The 17,407-nt window shown below is 43.3% G+C and overlaps 1 protein-coding gene across 1 annotated transcript in view; it reads right to left on the reverse strand.

Moving 5' to 3' along the window:
- LOC115475067 (3-methyl-2-oxobutanoate dehydrogenase [lipoamide] kinase, mitochondrial-like) overlaps positions 1 to 17,407 on the reverse strand; it is a 150,315-nt gene that overhangs the window by 32,349 nt on the left and 100,559 nt on the right. The window contains exons 7-9 of the mRNA XM_030210807.1: positions 14,855 to 14,902; positions 14,562 to 14,681; positions 7,866 to 7,964 (exon numbers count right to left, since the gene is read on the reverse strand). Of these exons, the coding sequence (XP_030066667.1) occupies positions 7,866 to 7,964; positions 14,562 to 14,681; positions 14,855 to 14,902 (267 nt within the window). The remainder of the gene's footprint in view (positions 1 to 7,865; positions 7,965 to 14,561; positions 14,682 to 14,854; positions 14,903 to 17,407) is intronic.

Here is a 17,407-nt window from a genome sequence, read left to right on the forward strand (position 1 = left end):
CCTATTGTGGATTAAAAACTGGTTGAAGGATAGGAAACAGAGAGTGGGGTTAAATGGGCAGTATTCACAATGGAGAAGGGTAGTTAGTGGGGTTCCTCAGGGGTCTGTGCTAGGACCGCTGCTTTTTAATATATTTGTAAATGATTTAGAGATGGGAGTAACTAGCGAGGTAATTAAATTTGCTGATGACACAAAGTTATTCAAAGTCGTTAACTCGCGACAGGATTGTGAAAAATTACAAGAGGACCTTACAAGACTGGGAGGCTAAATGGCAGATGACGTTTAATGTGAGCAAGTGCAAGGTGATGCATGTGGGAAAAAGAACCCGAATTATAGCTACGTCATGCAAGGTTCCACGTTAGGAGTTAAGGACCAAGAAAGGGATCTGGGTGTCGTCGTCGATAACACACTGAAACCTTCTGCTCAGTGTGCTGCTGCGGCTAGGAAAGCGAATAGAATGTTGGGTATTATTAGGAAAGGTATGGAAAACAGGTGTGAGGATGTTATAATGCCGTTGTATTCGCTCCATGGTGCGACCGCACCTTGAGTATTGTGTTCAATTCTGGTCGCCGCATCTCAAAAAAGATATAGTACAATTGGAAAAGGTGCAGCGAAGGGCGACAAATGATAGCGGGGATGGGACGACTTCCCTATGAAGAAAGACTAAGGAGGCTAGGGCTATTCAGCTTGGAGAACAGACAGCTGAGGGGAGACATGATAGAGGTATATAAAATAATGAGTGGAGTGGAACAGGTGGATGTGAAGCGTCTGTTCACGCTTTCCAAAAATACTAGGACTAGGGGGCATGCGATTAAACTGCAGTGTAGTAAATTTAAAACAAATCAGAGAAAATTTTTCTTCACCCAACATGTAATTAAACTCTGGAATTCATTGCCGGAAAATGTGGTGAAGGCGGTTAGCTTAGCAGAGTTTAAAAAGGGGTTGACGGTTTCCTAAAGGACAAGTCCATAAACCGCTACTAAACGGACTTGGAAAAATCCAAAATCCCAGGAATAACATGTATAGAATGTTTGTACGTTTGGGAAGCTTGCCAGGTGCCCTTGGCCTGGATTGGCCGCTGTCGTGGACAAGATGCTGGGCTCGATGGACCCTTGGTCTTTTCCCAGTATGGCATTACTTATGTAATGTTGCTGGAACAGAAGAAGGATCGTATGCTTCTATGTACTTTTCAAACCATTAGTGGTTAACATGGCCTTCATATATATATTTTTGGCCTATTAGGGTTAAGTCATTTGCAATATTCATCATTATAAGACTCATGAATTTGCAATAGTCATTAATGTCAATAGATTTCTTTTGTATAACAGATATTTACACTCCTAGCAATCTTAAATGAAATATAGCTGCCTTGTTATTTCCAATTTGAGCAATAAACACTCAGAACATGACTACTGACTGATTACTGTTGTAGTAATAATATTAGCTTGTTGCAGTCATACACTCAACCTCATTGATTCCTTTGTATGATACCTAGGCTTGTGACTTCTCATATTCCCAGGTTTTACCTGTTCCAAAGGAGTAGCTGTTGAATACATAGTTAGGTTTTTTTTGGGTGGTTTACCTTAAGAGGGAAACAGCATAGAAGTTTTACGTAGCATATACCTATGTACTGGAAGCTTGACTTTCACTACGGCCTCAGTCCCTTGTCTTGATAGAGAGTCCCTCCCACTTTAGATATATATCTTCCCCCCCACACAGGACTCTATGAGCCCTCTGGAAAAGATGGCCACACCCATAGTCAGGTGTGCCGGCCTTTTTAGAGGTCCGGCAAGAGGGGAAATGTATATATATGGCCGCCCTTGCTCTCAGTAAAATACAGGTCAATGGCTCAGGCTAAAGAGCTAGGCCTCTACAAGCAAATGGCTCATAATAAGAGCTAGGCTTCTCTAAAAATCCAAAGTCATCTCGGATACAAAATACATTTTTCTGCAGCACAAGCTGAACTGAGTTCTCAGGGAGCTGGCACAGGAGGGGGTCCTTTGCTCTTGTAAACATGCCTGGGACTGGCATCCGTGAAGAGTCATGAAAGATGTTTTGGGTTAATGAAAGTAGATAAAGGGGTAGATGTACGTAGTTAGAGAGTACTCAGAGGGAGGGGGGAGCTCAGAATAGCTGAGAAGAGCAGAGTGACCGATGAAGTCATCTCGCCAGCTGTGCTTTGCACCCCTTTTGTGTATAGTTAAAACCTGGGACCCAATGAAGTCACCCTTATCGGTTCCTTATCAACTGATAAGGGTAGCAAGTTCTGCTGACAAAGCTGGATCCCATTGGAATCCATTGGGTTGAGACAGTATAAAGGAAGCACCCCGAGAGGTGTAAGATGCAGATATAAATGCAGAGGCAGATGCAGATGGAGGAGAAAGACAGAGCACCACCGAGAGCTGGTGTATCATGTGATTCTGTTCCACTGTATGATTGACTGAATTGCTGGTATCCTCATTATTGGGTAATGTATCAATGCTAATTAATACTAATAAACTATATCTCTTTAACTAATTAAAACTGGGTTCCTCTTTAATTACAGACTTAGCTACGGCTGAGTCTCTACCGAACTGCCATGAGCAGATTCAAGGTTGGGAAAGCTAGATATTTGGAGGGCATATGTAACTTTGCCCAGAGAGATGGAGGCCAGGGTTGAGCCAAGGCATCCAACCCTGCTGCACGAGGATCTCTCCGTCTGCTGAAGAAGCACGGGACTTTGGCATTGGTGCTTGTCGCCATTAGATCCATCACGGGCTTGCCCCACTTGGCACATATCTGCAGGAACACTTCGTCTGCAAGTTCCCACTCCGCTGGATCGATCTGATGCCTGCTTAGATAATCGGCTTGCACGTTGCTCTGACCTGCAATGTGAGCTGCCGACAGAAACTGTAGATGCAGCTCGGCCCAGTGGCAAATTTGTTTGGCCTGCGTGGTTAGAGCTCTGCACTGAGTGCCGCCTTGTCGATTTATGTAGGCCACTGCTGTCGTGTTGTCCGACATCACTCTGACAGCCAATCCTTCCAGGGTCACTTGAAAGGCCAGAAGCGCCTGAAACACCGCTTTCAACTCTAGGCGGTTGATGGACCACTCCGACTCCTCGGGTATCCATAGACCCTGGGCATGCTTCCCCATGCAATGTGCACCCCAGCCTTTCAGACTGGCATCTGTCACCACTAGGCACCAATCGGGGAGCGCCAGCGGCATTCCTCGCCGCAGCATGCTGTTTGAGAGCCACCACTCCATGCTGAGTCGGGCCACAGGGAGCCAAGAGAGTCTGCATTGATAATCCTGAGATACTGGAGACCATCTTTGGAGTAGAGCAAACTGTAGAGGTCTCAGGTGCGCTCTCGCCCAGGGCACCAGTTCCATGGTGGCCGTCATCGATCCAAGCAGCTGGACAATGTCCCAAGCTCGCGGGCGGGGCATCCTCAGGAGCAGACGGACCTGATTCTGAAGCTTGCACCGCCTTTGCTCGGGTAGGTACACATACCCTGAGGCTGTGTCGAACCTGGCCCCCAAATATTCTAGAGACTGCGAGGGGGTCAGGTGACTTATGGCCAAATTGACAACCCAGCCCAGAGATCGAAGTACTGAGACCACTCTGGCTGTTACATGCTGACTCTCTGCAGCAGAGTTTGCTCGAATGAGCCAGTCGTCCAGGTACGGGAGAACCCGAATACCCTCTCGCCTTAGAAAGGCAGCTACTACCACCATAACCTTCGAAAAGGTGCGGGGAGCTGTGGTGAGGCCAAAAGGCAAAGCCCGGAACTGGAAATGCTTTCCCATCACCGCAAATCTCAGAAACATCTGGTGCGGGGGCCAAATTGGAATGTGCAAGTAAGCTTCTTTCAGGTCCAGAGTCGTGAGAAACTCTCCTGGCTGTACCGCCGCAATGACGGAGCGCAGGGTTTCCATGTGAAAATGCCGCACTCTCAGGGACTTGTTTAATTCTTTTAAGTCCAGAATAGGGCGAAAAGACCCTCCTTTTCACGGCACCACAAAATAGATGGAGTAGCGGCCGCAGCCGTGTTCGGCGGGAGGTACCGGGGACACAGCCCCTATCTGAATGAGACCTTGTAAAGTCTCTTCTACCGCCGCCCGTTTGGCGGCAGAACCGCATCGGGACTCCACAAACACGTCTCTTACAGGGGAGTCGAATTCTATTCTGTAACCGTCTCTGATCAGGTCCAAGACCCACTGATCTGAGGAAATGTTGGCCTACTCCTCGGCAAAGAGGAAAAGACGTCCTCCGATGACAGGACTCGAGGAGAGGGCCGGCGCACCATCATTGAGAGGGTCGCCCTTGAATTCCAGGCCTTGAGCCAGTGGCGGTGGAACGTTTGTCCGAGCGAAAGGAGTTCCTCTGCTGAAACTGGGCACGAGAAGTGAACCCAGCAGAACGCCCCAGACGGTACCTTCGAGCTTCACGGAAGCGAGGTCTGTTAAGAGGAGTGGACTGCCGCACCCTTAGAGAAAGGCCGAGGCCTATCTTCAGGCAAGCGCTGGGGTTTAGCCTCACCCAGGCCCTTCACAATTTTCTCCAACTCCTCACCAAACAGGTGAAGGCCTTGAAAGGGCAACTTCACCAACCTTTGCTTAGAGGCCATGTCCGCCGCCCAATGCCGTAGCCAAAGAAGACGGCGAGCCGCCACTGCTACTGCCATGTGTTTAGCCGAAGCTCTGACAATATCATAAAGGGCGTCAGCAAGAAAGGACAAGGCTGACTCCATCCGCGGAGCCACATCTGAAAAGGGCTCCGCTCCATCACCGGGCTGTTCCACTGCCTGTTGCAACCAACCCAGGCAGGCTCTAGCAGCATAACAACTGCATGCAGATGCCCGAATAGTGAGACCTGCAATTTCAAATGACCGTTTAAGTGCTGATTCCAGTCTACGGTCTTGAATATCCTTCAGGGCAACACCTCCTTCAACAGGGAGGGTAGTTCTCTTTGTCACAGCTGTGACTAGGGCATCCACTTTAGGCATAGCGAAGCGAGCCATATGCTCCTCACTCAGAGGGTATAATTCCCCATAGCCCTGGAAACTTTCAAAGGTCCCTCTGGGTCAGCCCATTGAGCCGAAAGAAGCTCTTGGATGCAAAGGAAAGGCTCGAGCAGGCTTTTTGGTACTAGCCATCCTAGGATTCACAGAGGAGGCTGTGCCACTGGCATGGTCCTCAATAGAGAGAGCCTGCAGGGCATCAGAAATAAGCGCTGGCAGCTCATCACGGTGAAAACTCCTCACCGCAGAGGGATCGTCCAGATCCTGAGTCACTTCTGCACCAGACTCTGGCTCCTCAGACCATGAAGGCCTGCCAGAGTCCTCCGAACCCTCACAGCCCGACCACGGGGGGGGGGGGGGGGGGGGGGGGAATGGAGGTGCAGCACTCTCTGAAGGGGAATGAGCCCTTCTGCGCTTCATATTCTGCCAATTATCAGGGAATAACACCTCAGAGGGCATACCCAGGCTAGAATCCACCGGGGGGGGGGGGGGGGGGGGGCATTAGAAGAGGACCATGCTGGGCTTTGTGGGAGAGCTCTTTTAAGCACGTATGCTTTATGCATTAATAAGACAAAATCAGGGGAGAAAAACTCACCCTGGGCACCCGGATTTCTGCCGGGGCTAGTAGCTCCCATATCAGCCTCACTCCGAGGCCTCCCCCCGGGCTCAGGACTCTCCGTCTCAGCGGAGGTCGCGCCATGTGGTAAATTCAAAATGGCGTCCGCTGCCACCTCAGAGCGTGAAGAATCGTCGCTCGCCATGCTCGGGACGGCTCTAACGTCTGTACAGCACGATTTACAGAGCCCCGCTGCTGATCTGCGCTTGCCACACTTGGAACAGCGCTTTACTGTCTCCGCAGCCATCGCCGAAAACGGCGGTTCGCAGCAAAATCGCCCCGATCGCGGGCCCACCCCGGAGGAGTCAGAAAACACTCTTACCTCACTGGACCGAGTATCACAGCTCCGGTCCCATAGAAAAAGGCAAGGAAAAACCTCTGTTCCAGCGTCTAAGCGCCAAAGCGCGACGCAACTTTTTTTTTTTTTTTTTTTAATGCTGTAAGGAAAGCAGAGGTAAATAGAACTCCGGAGGCTCAGGTGAGTGGGAAAGGCTGGGAAAGGGCGAACCTATGTGCCTGCATCCACTGTTGGTGGGGAAGGACAGGGAAAGCTAAGCAATGTGTCCACATCCACGGAGGTATGGGTAAGGCAGGGAAAGGGCGAACCTATGTGCCTTTAAAGTGAAGCTGCTATAGCCTCCAACACCCCTGCTAACAACTGGCAAAAGCACAGGAGCAACCTTCAGGCAGATTTTAGATGGAGCTCGAAGAAGCTGCAGCCACTCTGCTAGGGGAGATAAAGAATACTGAAGAGAGGCAGTGGAGCAAGCTGGTATGAGGCACTGAAAAAAGTGTGCTCTCTATCTCCCTCTGCTGGTTGATGGACACAACCCATCTGTAATGGCTGCATCTGCTTGATGACAAGGCATACAAATTTGAGACATGTTTGGGTACTGGGAGTTCACGTTGATAGTATGTTTACTATGGAAAATCAGATCAGTTTATTGGTTAGAAACTCTTTTAATGCTGCAGAAATTAAGACATATTAGGAAATTGTTCGAAAGTTCTGTTTTTCGTCTTCTAGTGCAAATTCTTATCTTGTCAAGTTTGGATTACCATAATATAGCATATTTGGGTTGTTCTGCCTCTCTTTGGAAAAAAATTGCAAACAGTGCAAAACACTGCGGTTCGTTTATTTATGCAGTTTCAACATTTGAGAATGTGACCCCTCTTTATTGTAAGCTTCACTGGTTGCTGGTTGGGGTTTGAATGTAGTTTAAATTAGCTACATTGGTTTATAAATTTTTGTATGGCAATGCCATTTAATATTTGATCATCTCAATCCTGAAGGCCCAGTGTTGCTTTTTTGTTTATGTAATCCTTGCTCAAAGCCCACCTCTTCAATGTTGCTTTCGGCACCTAACCTTTATACCTTTCAGGAAATCTAGACTGCCCCTATTTGACTGACTGTGCATTTGTCCTTTAGATTGTAAGCTCCTTTGAGCAGGGACTGTCCTTCTATGTTAAATTGTACAGCGCTGCGTAACCCTAGTAGCGCTTTAGAAATGTCAAGTAGTAGTATTTGTTGACATTTATTCAACTTGCTCATAGTTCAAGAGTTTATTCTCTGTGACAGTTATTTATGTTACAATTTCCGGATATTAAAAATGTGAAATTTTTTTAAACAGTTAGCCTCATCATTAGCTTATCAAGCACCTTTAATTTGGAATGCATGACGTTTAGAAAAGAACTGAAGACTTCCTGTTTCAAAAGTTTGTGTTAGACAAATTTTGACTGGATAAGTTAACTGAAGATTATATTATGTCTACAACAATGAGGTTGATTTTTAACATAATTTAATTGATGCTATTGGAATTTTTTACTAGGGATGCCTAGTGATTGATTGCGATCCTCTGTAAAACAAGTAACTGCGGAATAAGTGTTTTAATGTAATGGAATGTTTACTTCAAGATATGTTGATATGCCAATCCTCTCCCCCAACACGCTTGCTGAAGGTTTTAATGAAACAGTTTTTAAAAAGAAAAAAAATATTAAGCAAACACATTGCAGTTTGACTCCCAAAGGTGTTCTTTATCCTGCTACTGCCGCCTTTTTTTTCCAGTTCATGAAGGACCAGATCAGATGCTACTGCGTGAGCAATGCTTATCTATCTAGCCTTCCTGTAAAGGAGGAAACAGCAGCCTCAGCTAGCTCAAGGTGGCAGCAGCAGAGCTGGGATTAAACCTCCTTCCCATCAATGGTAACATTAAGTTACACACAAAAACACAGTCTTGGTCAATCAATACCTTGTCCTCATGCAGAGAGAGGTGATGTGTTGCCAGCATCCGGATCCCCAGTCGTGAAGTCAGAGTCTTATCCAAGAAAGATCTGATCAATTTTTCATCCTAACACACAAAAAAGGAAGGAAAGAAGAAATATCAAGACAGGTAACCAACTCCAACAATAAATTGTTTCAATGCAGAAGCTACCTCTGGGACTAAAGATCTGGTAGCACTACCTCAAGGGGAAAGAGAATGTAAAAACAGGATGTAAAAGCCTAGCTGGCTTGGTTGAAGAGTGGAAAACAGTCATTTTGAAGTTTTATTCAGTGAAGAGTAGTGTGTCACAAATAAACTTGAACAATGCAGGAGCAGCATTGCAAGAGCACCCTAGCTAAGCTATGAATTATTTTCTTCCCAATTTCACCAAGTCAAAGGAGAACTTAAAAATATACCTTCCCCAAAGCAATGGTATAAACAGAGTCAAAAACAATACATTTCAATTTATTTGATATGCTGCAAATGAAAACTATTATCTAAATGTTTTACATACAAAATTAAATAGGGTCAGAAACAAGAACAAACAAAAGGATGCCCAAGTTACAAATAATTAAGTAAAATTAATTAAGAGTACAGATTCTAATTATCAATATGCATATTATAAGATACATAAGGAGGGTAGGATGTGTAAAAGTGTGTGCATGGGCTTTGTGAGGCTTTCTAACAATGATGAAAAAGAACAGGATAATAATTATCATATCAGGCAGGAAATACCTTTGAGAATAGCTATGTCTTGAGCATTGTCTTAAATTTTTGGAAAGAAAGTTCCAAACGTAGTTCAATAGGTATGGAGTTCTGTAGTGAGTGAGTAATAAATGCAAAACAGGATGTATAGGCAGATTGTAAGTGGTTATCAAGATGAGAGGGGACTGGTGGTATATGGAATCTGTTCAGAGGAAAGGAGAGCAGTGGAGTGCCTCAGGGGTCGGTGCTGGGGTCTATTCTGTTTAATATATTTGTGAGAGACATTGCTGAAAGGTTAAAAGGACAAGTCTGGCTTTTTGCAGATGACAAAGATAGCCAATACAGTGGATACCCTGGAAGGAATAAAATCTATGAGAAGAGATCTCCAAACATCAGAAGAATAGTCACAAAGGTCTGGCAGTTAAAATTTAATGCTAAAAATAACATTTTAAATTATAACCCCTTACATTATATATCACATTCAATTAATATGATTACTTTAATTCAAATGCCATAAACCCAAAACAAAAAGGAATAGCGGAACGCAGCAATCACTATACTGCTGTTTATACAAATCTACATGAATTACACCTATGGACTAGAATATTAATGTCAAATAATATACAATTCACAGTGAAAACACTAGTTACATGAAGACATAAATCAAAACATATATAAGATTACTAATGTTCATGAGCTACCAATCGAACACATTACCACCCTTAACGTGACTGGATATGTTCTTCTTGCCCAATGCTGATTATATAAAATCGTGGAAACAGTGTATAGATGATGATGTATTAGTTTGGCAGGGTAAAGAAGGGGAACTTGGGTATTCTGCCCAGTACCTGAATATGGTTGATAACAATATCCAGTTTGAGGCTGACATTCTACACATATTAATTTTTTGGATATTGATATAGTTCTGACGGGGGGGGGGGGGGGGGGGGTACTTTTGAGACCTTGGTTTTCCGTAAAAAAAAACTGATCGTAACACCATTCTCCACTACACTAGTTTCCATCACAAACCAAAGAGGGACAACATTCCGGCAGGTCAGTTTTTACAGTTAAAAAGAGTATGCTCCACCATGGACCACTTTAAACAGCAAGCAACAGGGATGTCTGCCCGTTTTGCTCAAAGGGGTTACCCCACAGCGGTTGAAAAAAGGGCATACAGGCGAGCTTTATTTGCAAATCGTGAGTGATTACTTTATTCCTCTAAAAGTTCAAAGGGGATGCTTTGGTGTGTGTATTACCTTTTTCTTTGCAAACTAAAGCTATATAGTCTATAATATTAAAATACTGGCATGTCTTGGCTGTCCATCAACCCCTTCGGGATCCACCGATGTCTGCTTTTTGTAGAGGACGTAATTTAGGGGAGATGGTAAGTAACCCAAAAATTCAAAATCAGGAATCAAAGGGCCACTTTAAATGTGGCAGATGTATATATTACTGTTATTGAAACTACAAAGGTTTAAAGATTAAAGTAATCATATTAATCTCCAATCGATGATAGCTCAAAGCCTCAACTTTTTTTTCCCTACTCAGTGGAAACAGGTCTCTATTTTTCCCAAAATCAAAGACCCTAAAGGGATCTGGCTACTTGCTCTATTGCTCAGGTTCCTTTTGTCACCAAGACCATAGAACATTTAGTCTTAAGATCATTTGGAGAAAATCAGCTCACTTTACCCCAATAAAATTGGATTCATAAAACTCCATAGCACCAAGACACCCTTCTGGGAGTTAAAGCTTATATTTATCATGCTTGTGACCAAGGTAAAACCCCTCTTCTCATCTCACTGGACCTAATATCAGCATTCAAATGGTGGACCATTCCTTACTTCTAAATAGACTACATGATGTAGGGATTAGAGGTACTGCCTTAGAATGGTTTTGTTCTTATCTTTCAGACAGACACAATTCAATTCATTAGCACAATGCCACATAATGCCATATCTAGACCCTACACAGTCACCTCTGATGTTCAACAAGGATCCCTTTCTGGACCTGACCCATTTCAGTATCTTCTACCCCCTCTCTCCTTATACTTTCAGTCTCTTGGCCTGATACCTTTTGTTTATGCTGATAACATTCAAATTCTGACCAGTATTATGAATGATGACCCGGCTTAAATTGCAACTCTTAATCAAAACCTGTCCAATATCATGGAAACCCATAAACTTAAGCTGAATAGACCTAAATCCCATAGCATGTTTTTTGGTCACAGGAGATGCCCTAATTCTATTAGCAGGGACACCAATAACCCTTGTCATTTCTAGAGTCTTAGGAATACTTTTCGATGAGATTTTGAATTGCCAGGCACAGTTTGCCTCGCATCACCTTATGCCTGGAACAGACTTCCCGAGCCCATACGCCATGCCCTCCCTGCCCATTTTCAAGTCCTTACTCAAAGCCCATCTCTTCTCCCTTGCTTTTGGCGCCTAACCACCTTTCCCACTCATGATACTACACTCAATACATAGTTTGTTACCTTTAGATTGTAAGCTCTCTTGAGCAGGGACTGTCCTTCCTCATGTTTAAACTTGTACAGCGCTGCGTAACCATAGCAGCGCTATAGAAATGCTAAGTAGTAGTAGTAGAGCAACATTAGTCAAACATTTTTTAGACTCAAACAGATCCACTCAGTATGTCATCTCTTTGACAAACCAGCTCTTCGTATCTTAATCCACTCATTTGTAATGACCCAGCTAGATTAATGTAACTCACTGCTTTACGGATCTCGCAAACAAGTAATTCGTCTACAAATCGTCCAACATTTCAAACATGTTACACCATTTATGAAAGAAGATTGGTTACCTGTCACCTCAAGAATCTCTTTTAAACTGCTCACTTTGGTTCATAAAGCCTTTCATTCTGGCGTTCCTTTATATCTTTCCTGCTTACTTATATCTTATGCTCCAGCTAGGGCCCTCCGCTCCTCGCAGGCCAATAACCTCACAGTCCCTTCCCTTTGTACCGTCTACCATAATTTTTCCCGTTCTCGTATTTTAGTGTAATAGGCCCTTACTCTGTGGAATGCCCTCCCCTCTGCTTTACGGCTTGAGGAGTCTTTTGTAAGATTTAAATAAGGTCTAAAAGTGTTTGTTTGTTTTTTAAATCTCAAAATGCATACCTCCTCCATAGTTCTTTGCCTTTATGCTCGATGATGGACTCCCAGTCTCCTGCAGCTGCTTTATTACTCTCTGCTATCAAGTTTTTCCTTCTTTGCTGAATTTATTGTATTTCTTTACATTTCCTTTATTTCTACATTGTAAACTGCCTAGAAAATAATATTTGAAGGGCAGTATATCAAATATTAATAAACTTGAAACTCAAACTTGCCTCAGCTTCTGGGTAAGGCAAAGGGTGGTCCTCCTCCCTCGTTACCTTCAGTCTCTCAATGCCAAATCACTATTACTAACTTTCTGGCTCCTCTTGTAATTGGCAAGGGCTGCTGTTGGGTCGAGAAACAGTCCCAATTTAGCAAGCTATTTATCGCTTAGCCCTCTTGGTCCTGAACCCCTTCCACAGTCAGGTGCTCTCAGCGTGCAGCAGTCGTGTTCAGAGTAGTCATCTAGGGCGATTCCTGAAGATGTGAGAAGGGTTACAGTCAATCCCTGGCCAAGTCAAACCCGCACCGTTGCCCAAGGGGGTGGGAATGTCAAGCTTGGAAAGACACACCAAGATTGACCATAATCTGAAAGGTTCCAGCCATGAAGAACAAACGGAGAATATAGTAGTTCCCTCCAGCCTATGGAAAGCCTTTGGGGATAACATTAGAGGCACTCTGGTCAGCAGTAGAGAATCTTCACAAGGTTTGATCCTCATTTGTTGCTACTACATTATTTTCTATGAACAATTTGAAAGATGTGGAAAGTGAATTTACAAATCTCTAGACCTGAAAAATTGGAAAACTTTACACCTGACAAAAAAATCTACAGTACTGCTATTTCTCAAGATAAAGCGTTATTCTTAAGAATGATTGAGAATTTGGAGAACAACTGGAATCGGAATCTAAGGTTTCTTAACTTTCCACAATCTGACTTTTTGTCTGTGAAAGATTTGTTTCTTAAGTTTCTTATTATAATTTTGGGATATCTTGAAACTGTGTCTCCACCTTTACAGAAAATTTATCATTTATCTCAAGGGATTAGATCTGGAGAAAGACTGGCTTCACTGGATGTTTCATCTACGTGGGAATCTTCAATGGATGAAATAAATTAAAAAAAAAAAAAAAAAAAAAAAAGAGACCTACTTTGATAGTTTCTTTTGTATTTTTATACAATAAGGAGGCAATCACCAAATTTTACAATTGGGCTAGAGACAAGTTTCTAGGGAGTTAAAGCTTTCATTAAGGAAGAAGGCATTTTCTTGAATTAAAACAATTCATAATTGTTTTGGAGCCACCTTTCAACAGATTTCCATGTAAACATTTGATTACTCTACAACATTTTTCAACCAGTGTACCATAGGAACTCTCCAGGTTTGCCGCGGTGGAGAGTTGCACGGGAACAGGATTTACAGGAATCCTATGGAGTCTGGGGGAATCCCCTCCATGTCCGCAGGGATCCCATGGAGTTGGAGATAGTTCCTGCAGGGTTCTCATGAGAGTGAGCACCCTCTTTCGGAAGTCTGGGCTTACTGCTGCATTGTAGATTCGTGTCAGCCACAGAAGCCACGTTGCACTGACAACATATCTCTGGGAGCGCCCACTACTAATAGTCTGAACTTGTAACTACTGCACTATGGATTTGTTCCGGGGGGGGGGGGTCCTTTGAGGGCTTCTTGCTGGGAGCATCCTCTACTGGCAGTTGGGAGCACTGCAGTCGCTGTGGGAAAAGTGCAGTGGAGAAGAAGCTGAGAGGTTTACCTGTGGTTGAAGGCTGCAGTGGCGCAGGAGAAAGTCATTAAGGAGCAGAAATACAACCAGCAGCTGAAGTAGGAGTCGCGTTTCAGCTGGGGACAGCAGCAGAGAGGTCGCCAGCTTTGGTTTTCTTTTCTTAATCTCTGAAGCTGGTGTTACTTGTGCTGGTTCTGTTTGGAAAGTGTTGCTAGGGTGACAAGAATCCCACTCCCTTGGGTTTCCTTCCTTCCTACCTGAGAAACATACTTTGTGCAGAGCTGACAAAGCAGCCGGTAGGTCGTGCTTGCCAACCTTCTTGCTGGGTAGCCTGGGATCTCTGTCGCACATGCAGTTTTCGCTGCAGCTGTGGAAAATGTCTTTAAGGGCCGATACAGGATGTAACAGAGGAGAGATCCTTCAAGCCTTATTTCTGTAAGCATGCAGGCTCGGGCGTAGATATCTGCTTAAAGTGACATTGTACTTGTTTGGGATCTACTGGATCCATACTTTGGAAAAGTTTCTATATTTTTGTTCCACTGTTGGCCAGGCTGCCCCTCTTTCCTTGCTGCAGAGTAGATAAATCGATCCTATGAATCTTAATACTCGTTTGTTAAATGATATCCTTAAGAAACTGATGGTGTGCCTTGACAATTTTTGCACTTTTTGTAAGTGAGCTGTGAGAAGAAAAAGATTGAAAATCACTGCTCTACAAAATAATCGTTGTTTTCTGTGAAATGTTTCAGTAAAGTTTTTTTTTCTGGAAAGCAAAGGTGTATCTCTAAGGTTTATAAACTAATTGGGTGAACATGTTATTTCACAACATATTAGACATATATGCAAGAGGATTTGATTGCTCCTTGTTTATTGAAAGTTTCTTTTTTTTCTTCTTCTCTTAATACAGCATCTTCTCCTATGGTATTTTCCTGATTTTTGTCCCACTCCATTGTGGACTATAATCCTTATTTTTCTTCTTCATTTTTCTTTTTTTGTTATTATATTCCATGCATTGAATGTAATAATACCTGGTTTAATTGTTTGTTTCCTTTTCAAAGTATTATCTTTGATTGTACATTTACATTAATACAAAAAAAGGGAGAAAGCCCTAGGCCCATCTACCACATACTCTTAGAGGTTACCTGGATGTGCTTGCGGCTTTCTCGTAATCCCTCTGCCAGTTGTGTCACCACATCCTTGTGGTCATCCAATAGCTGGCGTAGGTTTTTGCAATACTGGCTCTCCATTTCCTGGTCTGTGATCTGTGGAAAGAAAAACAAAAGCGAATGAGAAAATCTCCATCTCTCTCAATCCAAGGGAAGTTTAGGAATGACAGGAGCACCATTATTCAGTGCAACAGTAAAAACTGCCAGCTGGATTTTTTTTTGTTTAAATGGCATTCTCCTTGATCACGGCAATTCAGCAGGTGACTTACTGGTGGGAACTCGCTCAGTATCTGGAAAGCTCGGATGTATAGCTCATGCTGAAGAAAAAGGAAAAAAAGAGTTTATTTAAAATAAAGCACTATATATTCTGCTGATTTCACAGGATACTCAGCAGCTTAAAGATAGGAAACATCAGAAATCAAAATACATTTTTTTAAAATCACAATGCAATATAAAGTGAAATGAAAAAGTCCCCCCCCCCCCCCCAAAAAAAAAAAAAATTCCCGTATTATTGCATATATATCACAACAAATGTTTTTTGATATTTCAATAAAATATATTAGACAAAGGGAACCCAAGTAAATAAAAGTTTTGGGGTCTTTTCTGAGCTCACTATTCCTAAGTGACAGACATTCATATCTGATTCCACTAGAAAAAGCATCAAGTGGTGTTATGCTACATACATTTTGCTTCTATTCTGCAACAAACTATCAAGTTCTATGCGGATTACACATCAACAAAAAATTGGACACAATGAATCCAAGAATTACAAAATTAAATAATCGATATCCTTCATAACTAGGACAGAAAGTTCTTGAACAGCAAGGTTTTAAGGTAATTGCAGAAAATCAAATAATCAGCAATAACTCAAATATAAATTGGCAACAAATTCCATATCATTACAGCTTGGTAATAAATTGACAAATTAAACATCTCTCAAGATTTAACCCCCTTAACTGTCAGATAAAGTAATAAAACTCTTATGAAGAAGAATGGCCCATGATGTAAGAGGGAGCCAAACCATTTAAAATCTTAAAAATAATAGTACATATTTTGAACTGGATTCTAGCCTCAATCGGAAGCCAACAGTGCAAAAAAAGAGAAGGTCTTACTTTCCTCGAGTCCCTCCACAGACCAGTCAGATGAATGGGTATGCCTTTTTCTACTAGCAGATGGAGACTGAGAAGCACTAAACCAATGACATTACCCTATATATCTTGTGAAGTCTTTTCCTAGTCAGTATTTTGATAAGGCAAAAGAGTAACCAACTTCCCCACAAACCAAGGTAACAAGAAACAACCAAAATTCAAGTGTAATATCCATTCATACCCAAGGCCTCAGTATGCTGCAGGATGCACAAAAGTCAGAACCATTAAACGTTCAGTCATTCAACTCTCCACGATAAAAAGCCACAGGCAGGTTCTGAAGGGACTCAAGAAAAGTAAATTAACAATTAAGCCCCAGTTTCTCCTTCCTTATCATCCCTCCAGACAAGTCCAGATGCATGGGAAGTATTCAAGCACTATTTACTGAGAGCAGGACCCAGACAAACTCGATACCAGCGCTTAAGCCTCAAACGCTGCACTCTGTGAAGCCTACATATCTGAACAGTAATGGCCCAAAAAAGAAAGCAATGACAACCAGGTAACTGCCCTGCAAATCTACTACTACTACTATTTAGCATTTCTATAGCGCTACAAGGCATACGCAGCGCTGCACAAACATAGAAGAAAGACAGTCCCTGCTCAAAGAGCTTACAATCTAATAGACAAAAAATAAATAAAGTAAGCAAATCAAATCAATTAATGTGAACGGGAAGGAAGAGAGGAGGGTAGGTGGAGGCGAGTGGTTACAAGTGGTTACGAGTCAAAAGCAATGTTAAAGAGGTGGGCTTTCAGTCTAGATTTAAAGGTGGCCAAGGATGGGGAAAGACGTAGGGGCTCAGGAAGTTTATTCCAGGCGTAGGGTGCAGCGAGACAGAAGGCACGAAGTCTGGAGTTGGCAGTAGTGGAGAAGGGAACAGATAAGAAGGATTTATCCATGGAGCGGAGTGCACGGGAAGGGGTGTAGGGAAGGACGAGTGTGGAGAGATACTGGGGAGCAGCAGAGTGAATACATTTATAGGTTAGTAGAAGAAGTTTGAACAGGATGCGAAAACGGATAGGGAGCCAGTGAAGGGTCTTGAGGAGAGGGGTAGTATGAGTAAAGCGACCCTGGCGGAAGATGAGACGGGCAGCAGAGTTCTGAACCGACTGGAGAGGGGAGAGGTGACTAAGTGGGAGGCCAGCAAGAAGCAGATTGCAGTAGTCTAAACAAGAGGTGACAAGGGTGTGGATGAGGGTTTTGGTAGAGTGCTCGGAAAGAAAGGGGCGGATTTTACGAATGTTGTAAAGAAAGAAACGACAGGTCTTGGCGGTCTGCTGAATATGAGCAGAGAAGGAGAGAGAAGAGTCAAAGATGACCCCAATGGAATCAGACCATGTACGGTCCATGATAAAGTGGGCCTTCAGCATTGACACAATAGCTTCCTTAATCTAGGACGCTTTATCTTTCCTTGTCCCTGCGAAAACAAAAAGCTAATCTGAGCACCAAAACTCCTCCATCCTCTTCAGACAGTGGCATAAAATCTGCCAGATGTCCAATCAATGGAGTCAATCCACGTACTTTCCCCTTTCAGTACCCTGAAAACCCAGGAGAGACCAACTGATTTATGTGAAACATGGACACCACCTTGGGGAGAAAGCAGATAGCCACCAAAACACGACTTTCAGTATAATATCCTTCAAGAAGGCTTCCCTATGGGAGCCTGCAGCAAAACTAAA

This window comes from Microcaecilia unicolor, chromosome 7, assembly GCF_901765095.1.
Source record: "Microcaecilia unicolor chromosome 7, aMicUni1.1, whole genome shotgun sequence".
NCBI lineage: Eukaryota > Metazoa > Chordata > Amphibia > Gymnophiona > Siphonopidae > Microcaecilia > Microcaecilia unicolor.